Raw genomic sequence first — 25,896 nt, 5'->3', positions numbered from 1 at the left:
AAGAATCATTCATTTACATGTTGGAGTACCATTAAATAGCATAATCATTGTTGTTCTGCCCAGCTGAATCAGAATAAATCAGAATTGAATTTGAACAAAATAATACAACACAAAATCAAGTACATCAACAACATTCAAAGTATGTTTCAAGTGCTTTGTTATTGCTCTTTACTGGAATAAAGACTGATTGCTATATCAACCACAGCAGGGTTCTGGGCCCAGTTCACCAAACACCTGGGTGAACAGCCTGGGCGAGTCGTTATCTGTGTGTCTGATCAAAAAGGCGGTACCTTCCCTCACTTACTTGAAGAAACCGTGAAACCGTGTGACAACAATAAAAAGGCTAATGGGGTTTAGTTCCCTCCCATTACCACAGAGCATTTGTGTTCATGTCACGATGCTTACTCTTACTGTCAATCAGTGGGAAGTGAAAAGGAATATGACTGGTGTAGAACATTTGAACAGAACAGTGCCCTTTACCTGGTAATGAGGTGCCCAAGGCCACAAACACCACGGCAGTGACGGTGTCCCTCAGCCCCACCGTGCAGCCGAAGTGGGAGGCCAAGTCCCCGATGATGGCAGTAAGGAAGCCAATAACACTGATGGAGACAACGAAGCAGGCCCAACCATTCCAGTACTCGGTGGGCGGCACACAGGCAAAGAGAACCTTCCAGAACACAGTCAGGAAGTGCATGACGTAGTCAGAACAGGAGGGCAGACGCTCTTCACGACCTTCATCATCATCCTCATCTCCATCACCTGAGGAGACACATTCACATGGCCACTTACACACAAATGTACTGAACAACTCAACAACACAGGACATACACACTAGAGATGAAAACAACAAACACACATTCACATAGCCTATCATCATAACATGTACAGCACAAGGTACAATTAAAATGTAAAAAGAGGTTTGAGTATCAAAGGACCAGCTCAACAGATCCCATTGTTCAACAGATCCCAAGTATTGCACAGGTAGGACCATTTCGTTACTAAAGATGGATCTGCATGCACTACCCGTAAGGCCCAGCAGAGGGCAGCGTAACATCATGTAACTGCCTGTGTTGTACTCTTACACTTTCCACAGTCACTCCCGTGATCATTTATTCAAATGACAACATGCATGTGTGTGGTTAGCTTTTGCCATATCATTGGTAAAACAAACTTCCTATACAGATGTTATGGTTGTGACTCCACCCGAGTTTCTGTGGACTTTGCCAAGGAGCTGTTAGATTGTAAGGAACAGGTGAGTTTGATAAACAAATATCCCATGACATCATTATGTGTGCTGAATACAGTGGGGATGGGGTGGACAGTCATAAAGTAATGAGGAGCTTCAGGGCCTGGGCAGACTCATTAGGTTGGGGAGAAAGTGTCAACACCACTGTGGGCCCTGTGAATTATCTGTCACCACAACGGAAATTACTGTGACACACACACACACACACACACACACACACACACACACACACACACACACACACACACACACACACACATTCAGGGGTGTAGTGGTAAAATAAGAGGTGGATAAACTCTATTTCTGATATTTCAGAGCCGGATAAACAGTGTTTACTTGCATCAGGCCTCCACAGCCCTGTGTACATTCAAAAAGAGGTAAAGACACTAGAGAAGGTGAAAAGAGGTAGAGATATTAGAGGCGGAGGTGAGAGGTGGAAAGGGTACAAACCTGCGCTGACGGTCACTGCCTCAACGAATTGCTCCCTCCAAGAGTGTGTGCCAATCACTAAGGCCAGGTTGGTCTTCTTAATGAGTTTGTCCACAGTGCTCTAATAATCACACACAAACACACACACACACATGTCCAGTGGTGCTCAACTCTGGCAATACCTACTGAATGACTGAGCTTCAGAATAGAGAAATGGACAATAATAGTGATCATATTTTCCAGAATTTTCATATATATTTTTGTTTGTTTGTTTAAAAAAAAAAAGAAGAAGAAAAAAAAAAACCCTGGGATAGCTTTACTTGCTTCTGTTGAAAAAACCTTACTCTCCTCTTTACAGTTTTTTTCAATCGCTAACAAGCGTTTGTCCATTCATTTGACACATTTTCAAAACTCTAAACACAGACTCTCACCTACAAAACACAATTGGCCAAATGGATCATTTTCCTCTCAAAAGCACATCCCATGTTCTTACACCACATTTTGTTACATATACACTAACTCGTCATTTCTCTGTACACACTAACTTTACCAAAACACTGGAAACCTGACTCAAAATGAAGTTATTTTGTCAAAGAATGAAGCTTGTTTTCACTTCACAAGATACATGCAGTCAATCAGAGTACACTAGGTTTCAAAATACTGGCTACTGTTGACATTACAAAAACTGCATAGAATTTTATGTTTCAGTTTTACAGGTATTTGCATGCAAAACATGCAATCCAGCATCTTTACACTACTGTAAATGTATTGGTTGGGAACTGTATGTCCAGATGTAATGTTCACATTCAAATGCATTCCGGAAAAAAGAAAATCTTTTTTTTTTTTTTTTTTACTGTTCACTAGGCCTACAGGAGGTGCAGTATACAGTAAATACTGTTTACAGCAGACTATGATAGAACAGAAAAAGTTTTACAGCATTGCGGTAAACAAACTATCCATGATACACAAGAGCATTTTGAACAAAAAACAACAGCAAAAAGCCCAGATAAAAAGGGGGTGAACAAAAAACCCCCACAATATTACTGTGTCTAATCTCTGCACCTGCTCCTCTCAGTGCTCCTGCACCTCTCACTGCATCTCTCACTGGGCCTGCTCTTCTTACTCTTACTCTTCCTCGTCCAGACATTACAGTATTTGTCTTTTTCTGTTTCTGCTTCCAAAAACATCACCTCCTCTTTTTACTCCGTAAGTGTCAATGTAATAGAGACCCCTGCCACTGAGTCTAAGACAGACTGAAATCAGCTGTGGTTGGCCCAATTTACCCAACATAAATCATCTGTGTGTCAATTATTCGATTGTTTGTTTATTATCAGCTGAGATATATTGCTTTTGAATTGATAACATTTTAGAAGCAGAGGTTTTTATACTGTATCTAAGGTTTGGAATATTGTTTTAACTATTGTGGGATGTTGTGTGTTACAGTTTTTTTCAATCGCTAACAAGCGTTTGTCCATTCAGTTGACACATTTTCAAAACTCTAAACACAGTTAGCACAGCATCGGTCTTTTGTGGCCATACCATTCACACATTCCATGTTGTTTTCACACAGTATGCAGTCAGTGAATACATTTTCACAATGCTTACATTTTCTTAACAGACACACTATACCTCCCAACAAAATAATGGATCGTTTTTGTATTATTTTCGAATGTTAACACACAACATCCCACAATAGTTAAAACAATATTCCAAACCTTAGATAAAGTATAAAAACCTCTGCTTCTGCAATGTTATCAATTCAAAAGCAATATATCTCAGCTGATAATAAACAAACAATTGAATAATTGACACACAGATGATTTATGTTGGGTAAATTGGGCCAACCACAGCTGATTCCAGTCTATCTTAGACTCAGTGGCAGGGTTATTTCTCTCTATTACATTGACATTTACACAGTAAAAAGAGGAGGTGATGTTTTTGGAAGCAGAAACAGAAAAAGACAAATACTGTAATGTCTGGACGAGGAAGAGGAAGAGTAAGGGGCCCAGGGAGAAGAGCAGGCCCAGTGAGAGATGCAGTGAGAGGTGCAGGAGCACTGAGAGGAGCAGGTGCAGAGATTAGACACAGTAGGCCTACTGTAATATTGTGCTTTTCTTTTGTTCACCCCCTTTTTTATCTGGGCTTTTTGCTGTTGTTTTTTGTTCAGAATGGCTTGTGTTTCATGGATATTTTGTTCACTGCAATGTTGTTAAACTTTTTCTGTTCTATCATAGTCTACTGTAAACATTTATACTGCACCTCCTGTAGGCCTAGTGAACAGTAAAAAAAAAAAAAAAAAAAGATTTGCTTTTTACTGGAATGCATTTGAATGTGAACATTACATCAGTTCCCAACCAAGAAATTTAGTGTAAAAATGCTGGATTGCATGTTTTGCATGCAAATACCTGTAAAAATGAAACATAAAAGTCTATGCAGTTTTTGTAATGTCAACAGTAGCCAGTATTTTGAAACCTAGTGTACTCTGATTGACTGCATGTATCTTGTGAAGTGAAAACAAGCTTCATTCTTTGACAAAATAACTTCATTTTGAGTCAGGTTTCCAGTGTTTTGGTAAAGTTAGTGTGTGCAGAGAAATGACGAGTTAGTGTATATGTAACAAAATGTGGTGTAAGAACATGGAATGTGCTTTTGAGAGGAAAATTATCCATTTGGCCAATTGTGTTTTGTAGGTGAGAGTCTGTGTTTAGAGTTTTGAAAATGTGTCAACTGAATGGACAAACGCTTGTTAGCGATTGAAAAAAACTGTAACATTCAAAAATAATACAAAAACGATCCATTATTTTGTTGGGAGGTATAGTTTGTCTGTTAAGAAAATGTAAGCATTGTGAAAATGTATTCACTGACTGCATACTGTGTGAAAACAACATGAAATGTGTGAATGGTATGGCCACGAAAGACCGATGCTGTGCAAACTGTGCTTAGAGTTTTGAAAATGTGTCAACTGAATGGACAAACGCTTGTTAGCGATTGAAAAAAACTGTACGAATATTTCAATATTCTTGAATGATTAACCTGCGTTTGTTCCCATCTATAATTTATAGATCTCTGAGAACATAGCCTGGATGTTTACACAAAAACACAAACAGTCATATATACACACTTATTATTCTTTTTTTAATAACCAGTTATTTTTTTCGAGCTAACACATCCATGGCTTTCCCATAAGTCAGCATAACAGCCCCTAGGCAGGCCCATTTTAAATCTGCAATGATCCAGCAATGAGACTAATCAAACTGCAGTGTGATGTCAAGCACCATGTGGTGTGGAGCAAATGTCTGGCTCATTATTCTTTATACCAGAGTTCCACTTCCCAGCTTCATCTTGTGCTCCAGCTCAAAACAACTCTTCTCATATGGGCGTGCATTTTTTATATGACCTAAATCTTCAAGTGTTTGTGGAAATTATTGCTGCAGCTCGGCTTCTGTGTATCTTTGAGAGCGCAGTTGTGTTTAATATCTATCCATCTATCTATCTATCTATCTATCTATCTATCTATCTATCTATCTATCTATCTATCTATCTATCTATATCTATATCTATATACTGTATGATCTGTCTGTTAATGAGAGAAGACAGTAGAGTCTACCTTAAACTCATAGGACTCTTCTATGACCACCTCCAGCCGACTGTGTTCCCCCAAGATTGGCTTCCCCATCTCAGCTATGCGCCTGGCCTCCTCTTCCTCTGCACTCATCTGGCCCTCTGGATCCTCTGGGAGAGGGAAGGAGAGTGATGGAGACACAGAGAGAGAGAGAGAGAGAGAGAGAGAGAGAGAGAAGACAGACAGGGTATAGATTATAGAGGATAGAGTACATAGAGATCAAAATATGTTGATACAATCAGCACAATAGGAGCGAGGAAGACAATGAGGGGAAGGGGGAGTAACAGAAAGAAGAAAAGGGCAATAAAAACTAGACACATGAAAGTGATATGTACTCAGAGAGGATGAACGTGATCACAGTATGTAGTGCATCAGTCTAATGAACTGAAAAGCATGGCTCATGTGTATGGCTCCGAGACATAGGGATTCCATGGGATCACATAAAATTGATTATCACACAAAGACTATTCAAGCCTGTAGCCATGTTCAGGCCAATGACCCTACTGTGTAAACGGTCCCTATTGTGAAGACAACACTGAAGACGATGAAGAGATGAGGTGGGCAGCAACCGACTGAAGACTGAATGTTTCTGAGCACAAGTGCAACAAGGAGGACAGACTGGTAAGAGGGAGTGGTGTATAAAAGCCTATACACTTCATTAATATCATGCTATAAACAACGCTATAAGATGGGCTGAGCTTCTACTTGTACTACATCTGACCATTTCACAGCAGTTTCTTTTAACTACCTGAGAAGGAAAGACATCATTTTTATTGAATTGGTAATACTATAATAATACTATAATAAGAGACAGAGGAAGACAAGAGATGGACACACACACACGCACGCACGCACGCACGCACGCACGCACACACACACACAGACACACACACACACACACACACACACACACACATATATATACAGAGAGAGAGAGAGAGAGAGAGAGAGAATTTGACATGGAACAAAGTGGGAAACAGAGATTAGGCAAGATGATGGAAAGCTGGATGTATAGAAAGCACACACATACACACACACACACACACACACACACACACACACACACACATACACACACACACACACACACATACACATGTATGTGCTTACACATACACTGACACACACACTTCCAAACAGAGCAATGGCAGCAACTCACAGTTGGCTGCTACAGGCTGTTCAGCAAAATGGCAAAGCCAAGATCATTGGTCTGCCTCCAGCGCTTGCCTCCCATTAGAGAACAGACTCTAATTATCCCATGAAGACTGGGGCCATCCCAGCCTCACTGTTTCCATGACACTTTGCTCGTGTAACAGTCATGTTCTACATAGCCTCAGGTGGCTCAAGGAATGGCCTCTGCTACAGCAGAGATATGCGTTTGGCTGATCTTTAACAAAAAGAAGAAAAGCCTGCGCTTTTTTAAATGTTGTTGTATAATGTTTTAGGTTTGTGTACAGGACACTACACCAAAATACGTCTGTGTAGCAGTTACACAATCATTTAAAGGCAAAGTCCATTCTTGTCTGTTATTGAGTTATAAGCTTGTTGTGAGTGAAGCATGCTTCTGAGCCTTTGTTTGGTGATCCTTAACAAATCACAGCTCCTGAGAGGCCCGGTGTCTGGGAGCAGGTGAATCATCCTGTTGCTCCAAACTGGTGGCAGATTTCACAGAGGAGCGAGAGAGCTGCCTCTTGGTCATTTTGGGGCAGCCATGACACAAGTTCAACTGAGCTGCTGAATGTAGCGCGGAGGTTCAGAGAGGCTTTCCCCTCGGCCAGTGTTTACAGATACACCATCGCATGGCTACTGATGGGGTGGGAAACAGTTTGACGTGTAGGAAACTTGCTAAAAACCGTGACAGAATAACCTGATCATACAGAATGTCTGGCTGCTTATCGGCTCTATAATGATAGAGAATGAATGTGTGGGAATTCTGTGATCAACTGGAGCTGTGGAATTCTGTGATCAACTGGAGGGTGTGAGAGAGAGACTGTTGAGGGCATGGGGAACGTGACAGGCTGGTGTATGTGATGGCTTATGAGTGGGAGGGTTACAGTACCTTGGTTGAGTAGCAAAGCTGTTGAGGAAATGAAAGAAGAGAGGTGAGAGGTTAGTTTCCTGCTCTCTCTGAGGAGGTTATTCAGTGCTGTGTGAACAGTGGTGGGGGTTATCATGGCTTTAGTAACGCTACTCCTGTTCATTAGTGGGGAGATGAGGGTTAACAGAAAGACTGGAGACCTGGGGGATAGAGTTTCCCTAAACTAATACCTGGGGTTGGGCTGTCTTTATACTGACTCACTAATACTGCCCTATATTTCCATGGCAAACTAGCAGATACTGTATACTGTATCAACTGACCGATATTGATAACCTTCTGATGACAAATTGGGGGCAAATGTTAGAAAAACCCTGATCACAGCAATATAACCCTCCATTCAGTCAGCAGACACTTAGACAGAAGCACAGGTAGACACTAACCTGAGATGCCCCTCTTGAGCCACCGTGGTTCATCCAGCACAATGAAGAAGTTCTCATGCTTTTCATATTCCTCATCATCGGTGATGCGCACTTGAATTGTCTGACTGCACACACACACACACACACACACACACACACACAGACACACACACACAAAATAAAACTGTTGGTTACCCAAGTTTATGCACAATAAAACAATTAACTTGACAAGAGGATTTACATAAGATTCACAGCATTACAAAAATGAGAGGAATCCCTTTCCCCCCCATCCCACCCACACACCACACAGACGTGGGTTTACCACACTCACATAGAAACACAGCCAGACAAACACATGCATAATAAATGTTTAATGCCCTGCCTCTGGGACTGAGAAATAGTAAGTTTCTCTCTCCCTCCCTCCCTCTCCCTCTCTCTCTCACACACACACTCACACACACAAACCCCAGCCCAGCGGTAGAGGACTAGGCTAGTTGGAGTAGTCAGTCACCCAGACAGCTGGGCCATATCCCTCTCAGCAGGCCTGGCTTTGGCCCTAGAAGAATGATCAGCCTCAGCTCACCACTTAAATCACTTCAGCGAGCCAGCGCCCACATCAATATTTCATCACACACACGCTGAATTATTCAAAACAGGTCCTGAGCACCGCCTCCCCAGAGTCTGTCATCAACCAACACACACACATGGGCACTCACACACACATACACACACATATATGTGTATATAAACTAAACAGTATGTGTGTATATGTGCACACACAGACACAGGTGTATGACCAACACCTTTGGGCACACCGTCAGGCATTGCAACAACAGCTGGAGTGGTGGAGCACAGGCAGGTGGCCCAGAGGTCTGGGGCCGCCACCAACTACACCTGTAGCTGCTGGGGCCAGCTCACAGCACAGCCTCTCCACTGGATTCATCATCTGAGGGACACCGCAACACTAAACCTACACAAACCCACAGGCCTTAATCAAGAGGAGAGGAGAGCCGGAGGTCATTTGTTTTACCAAACAACACCTAAACCAACCACCGAGTTCTTCAAGCCATGCTTTGTGGACGTATTAGACCCGTTTATTCTTAGCTGACAAAATGTCAGCATGAGGCTGTACTGACTAATGGTGCTCTACTCCTTTAATTATCACACCCAGACACTCTTGGTGCAATAGTGTGGGTAACCCCAGTGAAACAGAATGCAAATGGCCAACAGGGAGCTTCACTTACAGGGTGCAATAGTGAGACTCAGCATTTACACCACAACAATTACGGAGCAATTAGAAACCTGAACTCACCATCTTCCTAACCTCAGAGGCCAGTCTCTCTCTCTCTCTCTCTCTCTCTCTCTCTCTCTCTCCCCATCTATCTTTCATTTCATACAAAGCCCATTTAACCACACCAAGTTCCACAGAGGAGCACAGCAGAGCTCCACCAGGCTATTTTGATATTCTGTTCTGTGTTGCTATTAACAAACTGGGACTCCTAACCGTTTGGCCTCTATGAATAATGCAGTAAGTTGTCGAGGGAGAAACGAGTCCTAATGTCTGCTCATCTCCGCTGCCTCTGACAGTCTTTCCAGGAAAGATGGAAGACTGAGTGATCACCATGACGCACTGACTTCCCCCTTCCTGTCTTCTTTTCACACACTTGTTGCTCTCTCTGACTCACTCTGTGTCTCCCACTCACCTATCTCTGAATTCTCTCTCTCTCTCTCCTCACCTCAATCAAAATCTCTCTGGCTCTCTCAAACACTTGCACTTAGTCGAGTCTTTCCCTCCATGCATCTAAAAATGAACTTCACACTCCTTCAAGTATTCACACATTCACTCCAACTTTTCCCCTCTCTGTCATCAGTCGTCTCACCTCCAACAAAATGTCTGTCACTCTCTCACACAGTCAGAGTTCCACTCAGCCCCACCTTTCTCCCCCCTCTACCAACACAGCACTTCACAAGTACACACACTCAATGTCTGCTCTTGCCAATCCTCAGAGTTGAGTTCTCTCTCTCTCCGGCCTCTCCTCTCTCTCTCACCCTGGCTGTCCTGTATCCACGCACTGATACACTGGAGATGGACCTTTCTCAGCTTGTCACTCATGCACACTCATGCAGCTGATTGTTTCTCTTACGTGGTTTGATCGTTGACAAACTCTAGTTCTCCTCTCACGTCCTCATAGTCCACACCGTCGCCCTTGGCACTGCCCGCTTCTGTGTGGTAGGGCAGGATCACCGTGCCACGGGCACCCGAGTTGCGCACCACCGTCACCTCCATGGTGCCCACGCTCTCGCTCACACGCAGCAGCCGCTCGCTGAAGGTGAAGATGCCCGCATGGTCATCATCCAGGATGGTCACTGTGGCAACCAGAGGCTCAACCAGTCGTCCCTTTGGGGCCTCGCCCACCTCGTCACTCTCGAACATGCCCTCGGCATCGCCCACCCGCAGGTTCAGCAGACGCACAAAGAAGTGCTCGTCCTCCTCAAAGATGTCATCGTCAATGATGCCAACCTGGCGCAAGAAAGGAGAGGAAAGAATGGCAGAAGAGAAGAATGAAGGCCAGGAGGGAAGAGAGGAGTAGTGTAGAGTATACATGAGTTGAGAAAAGAGTCATGTAGAGCAGAGGAGAGGAGGAGAAGGAAGGATGGAGGGAGTGGGGAGGACAGGAGTAGAGAGACCATGAGGGAAGTGTAGAGGAAGAGAAGGAGAGGATGGAACAATAGATGACAGGAGTTGAGGAGAAGTGAAAAGAGAGGTCAAAATTGGAAACGTCAGGAAATAATTGTTTTCTTCAACATGGCAAGACAAGGATGGCTGTTAAGCTAAAGTATACTATTCAGCTAAAGGCCTTACTCACTAAAACTCTGAGGTTAAGTGCCCTTTATTTGCAATTCAGTATGTCTCATACTGAAGTGAGTTCAAAGTAGCTTAAATTATTAAACAGAAAAATGTGCAGGTGCAGTTCCAACATGGTTATGAACTGTCAGACAAAAGTTATAAACGTTCTACTGTATAACCATAAGAAAATTAAACAATAAAAGTATGAATTTGGCTGAAAACATTAATAACAACTGAACCAACTACACTCTCTAGTAGTATAGACTCTGAGTCTGTTCCAAGAGGGTTCAAAACAGATACTTTGAAATGAAAATTAATTTTTAAGCATAATGCTCTACAAAATGTAGGCGTTTTTATTTGTCCACTTAGTAACAGTTAGCTCAATGTTATTTTATGTGCCACCGGAAATGCCTTAAAAGCACACATTTGTTTGAAAGGGTCAGTAGCAACCATAAAATCTCACAAATGTACTACTTGGGAGTCTCTCAAGTCTCTGTTGTTGCAGTGGTTTATGATTGGAAATGGCAAATACATTTGTAAAGGGGTTTCCAATGAAGCCTTTTCTTGAAGACATTATTGGCTAGATGACTGGCTCATACAAACATAGGCCCTATGCATATGTGTATATGAATTCATTTGGTACTCCAGGGGGGTATTCCAAGTACGTGGTTTAGTGACAAAACCAGGGCAAGTTAACTCAGAATAAGTGATAAACCTCTAGAAGACATCGTACATGTACAGTTTATTTTCCTAACAAAAGAATGTCTTCTAATAGTGACTATGCTTCCCTTCCTTATTTGCTTAAATGAAAAGCTGTTGGTTATTTAGGTGAATAAGATTATGGTGTGTCTCTTCCCCATTTCAAATTAAGCGAATGACTGAACACTGTTTAAAAATTTCACTTCACCAGGGAGGACTCGGACATTTCAGAGTCCCTATCTTGACGTAGTTTCCCCGCTACATCTCCGCCACATTGGAGCCCGAGGTCTTGAAGAAAGTCATCCGACTGATAAAGCTATGCCATGCCCATGCTATAGTCAAGCTTCATTTCTTCTCTTATCTGGGATTTTTAAACTCTGCTTTTGTGAAATAGCCCTTGGTGAAATGCCCTTATGTTTATGAAAGGCCCCCACAGTCACACAAACATACTGTCAGATAGGGTGACAGAGTGGATTATCTACTTGCATTACATGCACAAATAAACACACACAACTGCACACTTGTTCATTTGATTGTTCATCAGAAGCTTGCCATGACTGAAGCATCTGAGCATGACACACTTTTGTGACGTTTACTGTAAGTGGCCATGGTTTTGCAGTTTTTTTACTGAGGCTGTTCATAGGGGACAAATATAGCCTTCTATGCCATTTCCTCCATTTTCCTCTTCTTTTCTCTCTTCATCCCTTTCTCCATTAGGAGCACATCGCATTTGCTGCTTCACAAGACAAACACAGTGACACACGTCGCCTATTGACAGCTCAGTTTGGCAACAGCCCAGAGATAGAGAATCAAATGAACCATGACCTCAAAAGCAACCAGATCTGAGGGTATCCTTAATGATCTTTTAATTAATATATCTGGTCGGGTTTGATGGAATGTTATCCCAGGTCCATTATAACTTTAGGTTTTATACTTGTTTTATTTGATTGTTGGTTACTAGTGCATTTCACCTTCACATTAAATGCATGCCAGGTGTGTGTGCTCTATAAACACACACTTGAGCATATCAATAGTCTTTTATGACCTAAAACACCTAACCGTAACAAACCTTCAACTCTCCCATCAAGACCTTTTCTCTAAACACGATGGAGAAAGAAAGCATTGCAAAATGCATTTGCTCCATAGTATCCTTTTCACAGCACAGAGAAATGAATGCTGTTTTGACAAAAATATTTACACTTGTGTCAATACTTGTATAAAATCTCCATACCATAACCTATTTCCTCTCATAACACTTACTCATATCACATTGACCTAAATAAAACTAATCCCTGATACATTGGCATAATGTATATCTTGAATGGCGTATCCTACATGTATTTTCATATAAATGAGAGATTTTTGATATGGCACCACTTTACATGGTAAGGTGCAATGCAATGAACTACATGTATAAAATGAAAAAGGGAACTCTGTACTGAAACAAACCCATTGAGACCTGCAACAAATGTACTTCTGTTTCCTTGCCAATTGTTTTGTACCGTAATTTCCCTACGTTTAGCCGCGGCTTATACATTGAAATTTGCAAAATTTCTTCAGCTATGAGGTTAATACAGGGGGGCAGTTAATATAGCGTTAATATGGTTTTGTTTCTTTTAACCTGCATAAAACACTGTCCACACACTGTACACAATGCAGCTTATACTGTATGTGGGAAATTACTGTAGTCTGACCACGCCCACCTAGAATCTCGTCTCAGGGAGATATTAGCCTGTAGCAGCACAAGTCACCTCATTCATTCTGTAGAGCATATAGACCAACATACGTACAGTACATGGTCTCCTTACTGTGCTGCTCAATGCCAGTCTGTAAAGGTTAGGCCAAGTAGCAAGTAATGATAGGAATGCCTGATCAATGTGATTGAAGTCAAAGTCAACACAAAGTCTACGCCCCTAATAGTGTTGGAAATGTTTCCCAATTCTGAGTCCCCAGACTCTATTCACCAAGCTAATTGCTTTGTACTCTTATACTTCCCATCACTGTCCTCTTTTTCCTCTCTCTCTCACTCCTCTCTGTCTCTCTCTCTCTCTCCCTCTCTCTGTCTCTCGCCTCCCATCTTGTCCATCTCATAGTTCGGTAAATTTGAGCTGCTTCCCTCCCTCTCTCACCTGGATCTCCTTCCTGGTGTCTCCGGGCTTGAAGACCACGGTGCCCTCGCCGTACTCGTAGTCAGAGCCGGCGTTGGCCGAGCCGTCCTCGGTGCGGTAGTCCACGTAGAAGGTGTTCTCCCCGGCGCCCCCCTGGCATATCACGGCCAGCTTCAGCACGCCGCAGTTCTCCATGCACTGGTAGTGGGCGCTCTCGAAGGCCAGGCGACTGCAGATGGCCAGGTCATCCTCATCGGCCGCATCCTCGCCCTCCTCCGCCGTGGCCGTGCGCTTGGCGTGGTCGGCGGCATGCTTCTTCAGCACGTTGCCAGCGCCGATCATCATGCGCGTGGCCTGAACACGGTAGAATGCACGGCTCTTCTGCTGGTGCAGCAGGGCATAGTAGTTGGCCAGCTCCACCAGCTGGTCCAGCTCCTTGTCTGGGTACTTCTGCTTCAGGTCCTTCAGGATGCGGATGACCTGGGGAAGGGGAGGGGGACGCTTGTTACAGGAAGGAACAGGGGAGTGCTACCTATGGCACCAAAAAAAAAAACGTAATAAGAGCTCACTGCAAATATACATCCATTTTCCACACCAAAACCTTGAACAGAGGCTTCAAAAGAAATCTCTAAATTCTATTCAATTTACCGGTTGACCTTTTATGGTATTGTAAATAGTGAACTAGGGACATTGTCCAAATTGATTCACAAACTGAGTCTGTGGTCTTTGTAATGACAGTGGAATACAATTAGGTTTGTACTGGATACAGCTCTATTTTTACTGAATGCAGACTGAGCCAACAGATAACGGTAGCGAAATCACACTAGGTGGTTCTACAGTATTACAATATGTATTTAAGGACCATCTCTCTGTATGCTACATTAACCTGCTGTCATGTGCACAGAATAACATGTAGCTTTCTGTGTGTGTGTGTGTGTGTGTGTGTGTGTGAGAGAGAGAGGGGGGGAGGGGCACAGAGAGAAAGTGTGTGTGTGTGTGTGTGTGTGTGTGTGTGTACAGTATGTGTGTGTGTGTGTGTGTGTGTGTGTGTGTTCTTCCCCTGCTCACCTCTTTGCGGCTCTCGTCGAGCTCCTTGGTGTTGTCCATGGTGACGGTGGTGCTGTTGGAGGAGGGCAGGGTGGCGCCGGTGGCTGTGGTGTTGTTGGCGCCCTCCTGGGTGCTTTCTGCTGGCCCCACTGCCCTCCCATGGTGGGGAAACTTGCCATCCATGATCATGCCCTCCATGCCCTTTGGGGTGATCTCTCCCTCCGTCTCCACCACGATGCCGTGCCGCTTGTCAGCCCGGTAGCGCTTGGACATGTACTTGTAGAAGAGGAGGCGGCGGTCGGCGATCCAGGCAAGGATCACACACACAGGGAAGTAGAGGAGAGTGACAAGGGCCTCCCACAGCTGCAGTCAGACACACACACACACACACACACGCACACACACACACAAAAATGATACAAATACTGATGCTTATTCATTTACACTCCATTTCTTCCCTGGTCATATCTTCAATCTTTTGGGAGATCGCTGCTCCAATGATGTCCAGGGACAGCATCCAGCTCCACACCATAAGGCGGCCAACCTCACATCAGACTGCAACTAATAGTCTGTTGAAGGCAGCTAAAGCACCATAAATCACTTCCACAAAAGCTCCACTGGGTGCAATGCCACAGCCCGGTACACAAAATGCATCACCATTACAGTCAAATTCTGTAGAATCTTTTCCCATCCACATCCACACCGAACATTGAGCATGAGCTCATGAAAAAGACATGCACACAATGAACACAAACACAATAGTGTCTCCTTCACAGACCCACCTCCACCACTCCTGGCGTGCTGACGGACAGGATGATGTAGAGCCAGATGTAGGCGAAGATACTCCAGAACGCCGTGACAAAGAACACACGCAGGTGCTTGATCTTCCGCGACTCCCCTTCCGGGATGACCCACACGCAGATGGCGATGATCACAAACATGTTGAAGGCTGCACTGCCAACGATGGTGCTAGGGCCCAGCTCCCCAGATTTAAACCCATGCCCACACACCTGCCAGGGTCACACCACAGAGCACATGTCCAACATTCATGTTTCACACCCACCTGAACCCTCATCTTGAGAGGTAACATCAGCCAGATACAGTAGAAAGGATATATGAGTCCTATGTTTGAGTGCCTATGTTCCCAAATTCAGCATACTGTATGTGTAAGCCGACATTCACTTTTAGCAAATTCAAGACTCTTCTCCTCAGTTGTTACTTGTTGGTGGAATGAGTTGCCCAGTGCTCTCCGATTCTGTGATAGATGGTCTTTCAAGATGGGTCTAAAGGCATATCTGTTCAACATGCACTTTTATCAGCTGGAATGTTGAGATCTCACTTCAAACGCCTTTTGGATTTTCCTTCAAGAGGAGCTGGGAAAGGGAGAGTTAGTAAGTGTTCTTAACAGTCTTCTAATAAAACTCCAGGTTTGCTATGTGCTTCATTTTATGTGTAGTATTTTTTACAGTCTATGGTAGAGACCCTGAGCAAGCTACTGACCAGGTCTGATGCTGTTTTGAACAATATTACTTGTTTAAAAAAAAACACTATTTGGGAATTGCTAGTTCACCACCCTTAGCTAATCCACTGTTTGCGATTTGGGGCTTGTAGCACCGCATTATGTAATAACACCGCATTATGTAATAATGTAATAAATGTGCACGCCATTATGTAATAATTGCCGCATTCTGTAATAATCTGCCGCATTATGTAATACACTTCTTGAACGCAATATGTAATACATTTTGCCGCATTATGTAATAAGTTATTACATATTGCGGTTGTTACTACATAATGCGGGTGTTGCGTTTAGTTTTTTTGCCAAATGTAACAATTGGTGCATTATGTAATAACCAACCGAAATTTACATTTTCATTGATTAAAAACAGCTTGATAATGTGTATTTTACTCAAAATTAATGCTTACAAATAAGTATTAATTTAAGGATGCAATTAAGTATTTAAGCAACTAAATGAAAAACAATTCAGCTGCAACATACAGCCTAACACACTGATCACACAAAGGAATTGCAGAACAATAAAGTGAATTTTAACAATGTTCCTACAGTAAAACAGGCCATGACTCAAATTTCACACACATACAGTATAGCCAAACTATCAGTATATGGAGGGAACTGCCTATCAGAATTCCCTTTGATTTATGCTGTTCAGGCACTTAGCCTAAGCCAGTACTTGATATTGCTCCTCCTACAAGGTACTGATTGGGACTCAGTACTGGCTAGGCTAGGCCTGCTAGTGGAAAGGCAATGTTTAAACGTAAGTTATTAGGGCCCGAGCACCGAGGTGCTGAAGCGGCTGCACCGTAGGTGCAAGGCCCTGTTGTTTTTGCTCAGATTAAATTTCTTCCGGGACACGTTTTGCCTTTTTTCACCAACTTGGCATGCTCTAAAACTCTTGAAATTTGGCAGCTATGTGTGGAATTGGTAACACTACTAAGTGACAGAGCTCTGGCCTAGGGTGTGGCTCAGGGACTCTATAGCGCCACCTAACGTGTTGTCTGTTGTGGTTGACACATACATTCACGGAAATGGCCCAGATTTGGTGGACATGTGGTGTTGTGGTGGTGTGTTCTATTAATCTAAACAATTTTACATTTCAACTTTATAGTGAATCTTAGAAGAATTTGAGTTATGATTATGATTATGATTTCTGCACATCACATATTTTGAAAAAAATCTCCTAGACGGTTTATCGAAATCATGTCATATAAGCACTAAAATGATCTTGAGGGGTTGCTCAAGAGAAATTACGACCAGATTTTTTAATTGTCGAAGTACATCGAAATGGCGAAGGTTTGAATTATGACGTCTTATCAAGAAACAGGAAGTTGGTGTTATAGGCAGAAAAAAGGTTTTAAATTGGATGTAACTTGGCAGCTACATGTGGAATTGCTTCTGCTAGTCAGAGACAGAGCTCTGGCCTAAGGTGTCGCTTAGGGACTCTATAGCGCCACCTAGTGCGTTGTCTGTTGTGGTTGACACATACATTCACGAAAATGAACCAAATTTGGTGGGCACATTATATGTGTTATTGCTATCGCTAGTCAGAGACAGAGCTCTAGCCTAGGGTGTGGCTTAGGGACTCTATAGCGCCACCTAGCGTGTTGTCTGTTGTGGTTGACACATACATTCACGAAAATTAATCAAATGTTATGGGCTTGCGTGTTATTGCTACCGATAGTCAAAGACAGAGCTCTGGCCTAGGGTGTGGCTTAGGGACTCTATTGCGCCACCTAGCGCATTGTTTGTTGTGGTCGACACATACATTCACAAAAATTAACCAAATTTGGTGGGCTTGTGTGTTATTGCTATTGCTAGTCAGAGACAGAGCTCTGGCCATAGACCTAAAAGAAATGGACAAACAGACTCTGTTGTTCTCAATGGGAGGGGGCTGAAACAAAAATCTGTTTACTTTACGTACTGCGCAGACTCATACTCATTTTGTGAGGTTAGCCATCCTGTACATTGCTGTAACTGGTCTGATAGATGGGATTTTCAGAACAACTGTCAATCCATTATTAATGTTCGTTTTTAATATTATTATTTTGTTTACTTGCCTCTAGGTAATGCTTTACCCTATCAAACAGTAGGCTACCGTAGGCTACACGCTTTTTCACTGATCTTGCGAATGACTTTCCTTCATGGTTTTCGTGCAGGCTGGACTGAGCTTCTTATCCAAACATTACGGGGAATCTCCTGTCGAACGTTAGCTTCCCTCCAACCGACATGCTAACTATACTTTTTTGCGGGAAACCAACGTTATATACGGGGAAGACGTGAATTAGTTTTGCCTTTGATACCCTATATACTGTAGAATACACAGAAGCTATAAGGGCGACACAGGGCACATGTTACATGAAGTTATGGGATCGCAAAAAAATCTGCAATCTATGGCCGTCCATGGGAGTTAGCAGAGTGTTGATAACCAGCTCAATTCGTGTCTCTACTTCCGGGAATATGCCTGCCCCCTTGGCTCTGGCCTAGGGTGTGGCTTAGGGACTCTATAGCGCCACCTAGCGCATTGTCTGTTGTGGTTGACACGTACATTCACGAAAATGAACCAAATTTGGTGGGCATATGTTTTGCTATAGCTATTCAGAGACAGAACTCAGGCCGAGGGTGTGGCTTAGGGACTCTATAGCGCCACCTAGTGTGTTACCTGTTGTGGTTGACAAATACATTCACGAAAATGAATCAAATTTGGTGAGCTTGTGTGTTAATTCTGCCGCTAGTCAGAAACAGAGCTCTGGCCTAGGGTGTGGCTTAGCGACTCTATAGTGCCATCTAGCACATTGTCTATTATGGTTGACACATACATTCACGACAACTAGGTAGGCTTGTGTGTTATTGCTGCAGCTAGTCAGAGAGCTTTGACCTAGGGTGTGGCTTAGGGACTCTATAGCGCCACCTAGCCTGTTGTCTGTTGTGGTTGACACATACATTGATGAAAATTAACCAAATTTTGTGGGCATGTGTGTTGCTCATGCACATGCCCACCAACAATTACGTATTGCTTTGTTAGATTCCGAAATGACCGGACCTGCCATCGCCGCTTGCAGCTATATTTATTATTATTCATTTTGTTTTGTTGTACTACAACAAACTAAGCAGGATTTAGACTGAGATACTGTGTCCTCAATGAACTTGAAAAGAAAACCTTTTATGTTAATGTGCAACATGTGTTAGCTTAGCTTATGGTTGGCTATGTCAACACCAGCTAACTTAGCCAATAATATAATAATATCTGTTAACAGAAAACAGAATGCATGGCACACCCATCTTGTGCACAGCCCATGTTTAATAATTTGGTGCTGTATGTCTTATCTTTGCTGCTGCTTGAGCAAAGACAGAGATTTACTTGACAATTGTATAAAGTGGTTAACTATCAGAAGCACTTACCTCTAAACCTCATGACTAATATGACTGCAAATATTAATTGAAAAGAACCCCTTGTGCATTTAAATGAGCACAACCAAAGTTAAAAGGTGGATTGTTACAATGTAAGCTGAGCAATAGTTAACATACTGTCCCCTTACTCATCATTTTGAGTAAAATACACATTATCATGCTGTTCTTAATCAATGAAAATGTCAATTTTGGTTGGTTACTACTAGGGATGCAACGGTTTTCAATAATTTATTGAACCGTTCGGTTTGGCCTGTTCGGTTCAATAGACTCACCTAAACCGCAATATTTCGGTATACGCGACATTAAACTTTTTATTTAATACAAGGTTATTGCACGCGCGTAGCCTGGGAGCGATAGCAAGGAGTGCTTAGGACCCGGGGGATGAGTTTTCTCTGACTGTTCAGCTTGCCTCTCGTCAACCTTGCAACAACCAATCAGAATTTTACTGAATTTCCCAAGACCCAATAAGGACGTTGAAATGCAAATGAAGGAGTCATGTGAGAAGAAACAAACTTTACCGGCGGCTGCACGATCATGGCGACATTCGAAGTAGCCTACGAACAAGTCAAAAAGACCGTCAGTAAACAAAGCACTGTGTGCAAGCACTGCTTCACAACGATCACCTAATAAAGGTAACACATCCAACATGTCGGCCCATTTGCGCCACCATCACCCGGCTGTAACCTTAGTGGAGCAGCACGGAGAGCTAGTTTGCCACCGAAAACCCAACCATCCATTGCTGCAGCCTTTCGGCAACAATATTCCTATAATTCCCAAAAACACAAAGACATAACGAATGCGATTGGCGTGTTCATAGGAAAAGACATGATGCCCTGCCGGGTATGGGATTTCGCTACATGATAAATGTTCTCGATCATCGCTTCAATATCCCCTCCGGCACGCATTTCAGCAGTAAGATTCCTGAACTGTACGAAGTGTGTAAGAGATAAGTTGAAAGTGACTTTTAAAGTTTACGTTTTATGCATGCAACTTACTTAATATTACAAAAGGGCTGTATGTTCTGTAAGACAACAGGTAAGGGATAATCAACGACGCGCCGTGCGTTTATAGGAAAATAATGCACGTTCGAAGTGGTAATAAGGACCCGACGCCGCAGGCGGACACTTCGATAAGTGCATTATTTTCCTAGAAACGCACAGGGCGCGGAGTTGATATCCGCTTATATACCACTGCTACTATCATTTTCATTTATATTGCCTCTGTCTTAGATGCAACATTGCTGTTTTTACCGTTACATTCACATTGGCGAATTAATATTCAAGTGTAATAAGCCCAAAAGAGAACTACATCATAGCCGTGCGGTAGCCTATATAGAAAAATAATGCACGTTTCAAATAGCGCACCACAATAGGAAATTTGACCAAGCAGTGGTATAATAAATAAATAATTACACATTACTTTATGCTGCACTTCACTATGGATAATATTGCCTGTTTATGACAGAAGGCAATGATGGTGTTCTTTTCTTATAATACATTTTTGTGATTCTGCTTCATCTGTGTCTGGCTATGCATTTAATATTTTCTCTGCAAGTGTAAGTAGAAGCACATTGTTGATTTGAAATAGAAAAGGCAAATATAACCTCCTGTATGCTAGAGCCAAGATAATATTGATATATTGAAACCGAACCGTTACCGTGGCCCAAAAACCGTGATACAAACCGAACCGTGGCAAAACTGTACCGTTGCATCCCTAGTTACTACACAATGCACCAATTGTTACATTTGGCAAAAAAAAAAAAAAACGCAACAACCGCATTATGTAGTAACAAACAATGCGGCAATTATTACATAATGGCGTGCACATTTATTACATTATTACATAATGCGGTGTTATTACATAATGCGGTGCTACAGGGCTAGCATACACCGGTGCACGCTCTGTAGTACTCGATCAAAGAAAACTACAGTATTGTCTCCATGGCTTATATGATGTGCTTTCATGCAGCCTGAGGTCAATTTTCGAGTTACACTTCATTTTAAGAAGAGTTTGACTCCTTTTAAGACGTCTCATTCTGAAGAACAAGCAAATTTGTTTGCCTGTGCATTGAGTAAATTTGTTTTGATAAGAGTCCTTAAAATAAGTCAAAATGATGTTTGGAGCCAGTGCTATAGGTTTGATCTTAAGATAAGATTAATAACACTTGGTTAGATTCTATTCTTGCAGTGTGAGGACTAGAGTGATGTTCTCTCTTTTCTTTCTCGGGTTAAAATTCTGGCTGTGGCTTTTTAAATTAGTGGTACCTGTCTAATGGACATTTTGGGGATGCCAGTCAGGAGAGCATTTAAATAGTCAACCCTGCAGGACATGAAGGCATGTAATTATAAATCTGAACAAATCGCTGATCTTCAATGTGTCTTATGTGCCACACTGCTGATTTAGCTATGGTTTTAATGGGATCACGGAATCTAAGATCCCCATCCATACGGTGGACCAAACTCCTGCAAAGACAGCACACCGAGATGTGTGATGGAGATGTGATGTGCTTGTAGTGTAAATGTGTCTGCCTTTAGCTTTGAGGGCAGCACAAATGTGTCATAACACCCACACTCTCTACAGGCTCCATGGGAGACTTCTCAACACTAACAATAAGAGTGCAGCAAACAGACACAGTTCCAGCAAGAGAGTTCTAGCAGCTCTAGTTGTACTTCCAGGAGTTCCAGTAATAATACAAGGCTTAAGGCCATCTGAATCAAATATTTCACATACAATATCAGAGATGTATACACTATTAGGCTATAGTATTTACAATAAATGTAGCTTTAAGTTTAAGCTCAATTAAGTAGGATATTGAGTTGGACTGATTAGGGAATATGAGTGAACATATTTTAGCATAAAGCGATATAAGTAGTGGCCCTCTTAAGCCTGTAAAAGAACAGAGAGCAGTTTATAATAAGATAATAAGCAAATCAGTGTTATGTCAGAAACAGGCTGTGGGGCTGCAGTTAGAGGCCTGCTTAACACCATCTGTGTCACACCAGCCCAGCTGCTGCTAATGTGGCAGGACAGAGATGAGTCTGACAGCTGTCATCTCACACTAACGAGCCACTGGGCCAGTGTGAGGGCACAACACCTAGATAGTGATGGAGGGGAGAGAGAGAGAGAGAGAGAGAGAGAGGGGGGGGAGGGAGAGAGAGAGGGAGGGTGGAGAGCAGCAGAAAGAGGATATGAATCAGTGAGCAGACTGCAGGACCTCTCACCTCGATGACGGACAGCAGGATCTCAGGGGCAGAGGAGCCCAGGGCCATGAGCGTGAGGTTGGACACCGTCTCGTTCCATATCCGCACCGTAGCCACTGACGTCTCCCCATTGGGCATGGTGATGGTCACCTCCTTCTCCTGCTCGCCAGCAACAAAGACAGTGTCACATTTGTCATGGTGCCAGGTCACATAGATAGATTGATAGATTGATAGATAGATAGATAGATAGATAGATAGATAGATAGATAGATAGATAGATAGATAGATAGATAGATACTTTATTGATCCCCAAGAGGAATCCACACTGGGTTACACTACATCTGTGGGCGGGCGGACAAGCTCTCCCTAATAAATATGAGGGAACCGCTGCTGAATAGTGCTGTTTGGCTGCCAGGGCTGCATTCAACACAAGGAAGGGAAAGCAAATGTGTTTCTCCAGCACCTGGAGATATAAACTGAAGTGGAAACAGCAGGGATTCAATTTGGGCCTGGCAGCACAGCCCACTCCCCAGCACGCACAGTGGAGCAGCAGCCCACTTCATTGATCTCCAGCTCCGCTCCTGCCCTGCAGGGACACACTGGGATATGTGTGCAGCTTTATGGGCTCTCTCAGTCATTCATGCGCACATACAGTATCTATATAAAAACACAGTGGCTTCTTAAGGGAGTCACTGATGGACGGACTGAATGAGCTCGTATATTGACAAGAGTTTATGCTCTCTTCCTGTTCCAACTCATGGATGTACTGCCTTCATACGGTCTTGCTCATCCATAGCCAAGACCATATTGTGCTCTTGGATAGAATGCATAGAGTGAAATGAAGATGTATGTGAGCTGTGCAGCATACGGCGCATGTAGAGGGTGCCACACACATGAGCTAATTACATTGGGTCCATGTTTTCTACTTGAATGCACATGTAGATGTCATTTGCACAACATTTTTTTGTGCTCATTACATTTAACACTAAATAACAATGACAGTGAAAATCCATTAAGGTTCCATTAATATTCAGGCAGACAATTTTAGCACAATATTGTACAATACATTTGATTTAGAGACAAAATGTTGCATTGTAGCAGGAGAGGCCAATCATTTACCCTTTAAATCTGTCCATTTCTCAAATTCCGAAACAATAAAAATTACCTTTTTCATTTTCCTCTTTAAGGGGTGAGGGACTTATGATTTCATTTTTGAAAGTTGTTGGTGATCAAAAAAAGATAAAATGAAAAAATGAAAGGAGAGCCCACTCTGACATGTTCCATTACTAAGAGCCTCAGAGCTGTAGATTCTAGAAGTGGAAACAACAGCAAATCAATAGGCACAGCCCTCAAAGGGTGAACCATAGCAGCTCCACACATATTAGACACGAGGAATCCAGCCACACTCACTTTGACTGATTTCATTAAGACTTCTCTTATTGTAAAATGTCTGCCTGCTTTTCACAGTACTCGTGTTCCACTCATGAACCCTTCTGCTATATAATTCCAATCAACTGCCAAATCCAAACAATTCAAACACATCCTCATCTAATGACTCATGCTCTATGAGTGTGAAGTTACTCTGATCTTCCATCCTCTATGACAACCCTGAGTCAGGACCTCAGACATACCTGTGAAGTAATGACCTCAATGGAAGCCATGAAGCGGTCAGCAATGATGGACACGCCCAGGAATATGTACATGAGGGACACAAAGTAGACAACGGCGCGTGCGATCTTGTCTCCAAGGCCGGGGTTGACCGGCTCCCACACGGGCAGCAGGATGCCCTTCCTGCACTGGACCACCATTAAGCACTTGTCAATGGTCCCATTAGCCGGGCTGGACATGTTGGAGTAGGAGGTGGGGTAGATGGAGGGGAGGAAGCTGGGGGAGAAGGCCTCCGTCCCACGCGGGGACTCCGGGGAGCAGAGGGGAGGCAGGGAGGAGAGGAGCACCACGAGGAAGAGCAGGAGAGGAGGGGAAGAGAGAGCCATGACTGCACTCCTGGAGGAGGCCTGAGAGATGGAATGAGAGGGGGCAGAGACCGGGCCAGGCAGGGAGGGCTCGCACAGATCACCTGGGGAAAGGGAAGCAGAGAGAAACACAAAAAAATAGATGTCAATATACTGGCTTATATATACAGTATATATATATATATATATAACATACTGTAGCGTTTTCATCCAAAAGGTAATTTTGGAAACATCTGACACACAAGTATGCTTGCCATACTGCACAGTGAAGGTAAGGTGTTTGCATGTGTGTGTGTGTGTGTGTGTGTGTGTGTGTGTGTGACAGAGAGAGAGAGATGACAGAATCAGTAGACAGAGTAAAGAGATTGTGGCAGCCTTTTATCGGTGGCTCATGAAGGCTGATGCATAATTATCCTCCATTCAAACACAACACATTCATCTCAAACCAGCCACAACATGGCTACCTGTAACGAGCAACTGTATGGGTGTGGGTATCGCGAGTGATTTATATGTTATGTCAAAGTGTTTTGTCATCTTTGTGTTTATGATCCATGAGTGTGTGTGTGTGTGTGTGTGTGTGTGTGTGTGTGTGTGTGTGTGTATATACACATGCATGGTGTGTGTCCATGTGTGAGGGCATGCCTATGCCAGTTTACTGAGTGAATCACTGCCAGTTTATGAGATTAGCATTTCTGTGGGAGGAGAGAGGAGAGGCTAGGCGAGGAAAGGAGAGAAGAGCAGGTCTGTCCTCATCCCTGGAGCGAGGACACCTGTTGTCTTGTGTGCTTCCCCGTCCGTCTCCCCCTTCCTTCCCCTGCTCTTGTCAGTGTTACTCCCTGCTCCTTGGAGACGCTCCGTCTAAATATGGCTCTTCCTGCTCTGGCGTTGTGGGACTGTAGGCCAACACACACGCTTTCCATGGGTTCAATACAAACACAGAGACAGGTGAGCAGAGCTCTAGTCAAGGAACAGGGAGATCAAATGACTCAAATGCATTAGAGGCAAAGGTCTGCTTAACTATCAGGATAAGTATCTTGCTTGTTTTAGATTCTTAGTAAGTTGTTCATGGGTCTATGAGGGTGTGTAGGTGGGGAGAAATCCAGTGTAACAGTGCCGAATTAAACTGCCCCCTCTTCACCAAGCAGGTGTGTGGTGATTTGCGAGGACACTCCAAGACATCGATTTACACTTTGATTAAATGCTCTCCGGATTCTTCCTCTTGTAATGATCTTTCCCTGCACACCTTAAACACCACCAACACCAGGAGTCATTCAATTAGCTATTGACACTCCCTCTCCCACATAACACATTCCCGATCCTTTTCTCATCCTTCTCAAGAC

General features: G+C 43.2%; 1 protein-coding gene across 1 annotated transcript in view; it reads right to left on the bottom strand.

Annotated features, from left to right (window-relative positions):
- The window catches only part of slc8a2b (solute carrier family 8 member 2b), a 31,194-nt gene extending 6,540 nt beyond the window's left edge, over positions 1–24,654 (bottom strand). Inside the window, exons 1-11 of the mRNA XM_062552900.1 lie at positions 24,215–24,654; positions 22,605–22,742; positions 15,239–15,466; positions 14,478–14,819; positions 13,431–13,889; positions 9,899–10,275; positions 7,776–7,879; positions 7,357–7,374; positions 5,283–5,407; positions 1,697–1,796; positions 481–759 (exon numbers count right to left, since the gene is read on the bottom strand). Of these exons, the coding sequence (XP_062408884.1) occupies positions 481–759; positions 1,697–1,796; positions 5,283–5,407; positions 7,357–7,374; positions 7,776–7,879; positions 9,899–10,275; positions 13,431–13,889; positions 14,478–14,819; positions 15,239–15,466; positions 22,605–22,742; positions 24,215–24,577 (2,533 nt within the window). The 5' untranslated portion in view covers positions 24,578–24,654. The remainder of the gene's footprint in view (positions 1–480; positions 760–1,696; positions 1,797–5,282; positions 5,408–7,356; positions 7,375–7,775; positions 7,880–9,898; positions 10,276–13,430; positions 13,890–14,477; positions 14,820–15,238; positions 15,467–22,604; positions 22,743–24,214) is intronic.
- Positions 24,655–25,896: the final 1,242 nt, after the last annotated feature.

The sequence above is a fragment of the Sardina pilchardus genome, chromosome 13 (genome assembly GCF_963854185.1).
Source record: "Sardina pilchardus chromosome 13, fSarPil1.1, whole genome shotgun sequence".
NCBI lineage: Eukaryota > Metazoa > Chordata > Actinopteri > Clupeiformes > Clupeidae > Sardina > Sardina pilchardus.
This window is presented reverse-complemented; position numbering and strand designations above follow the sequence as displayed.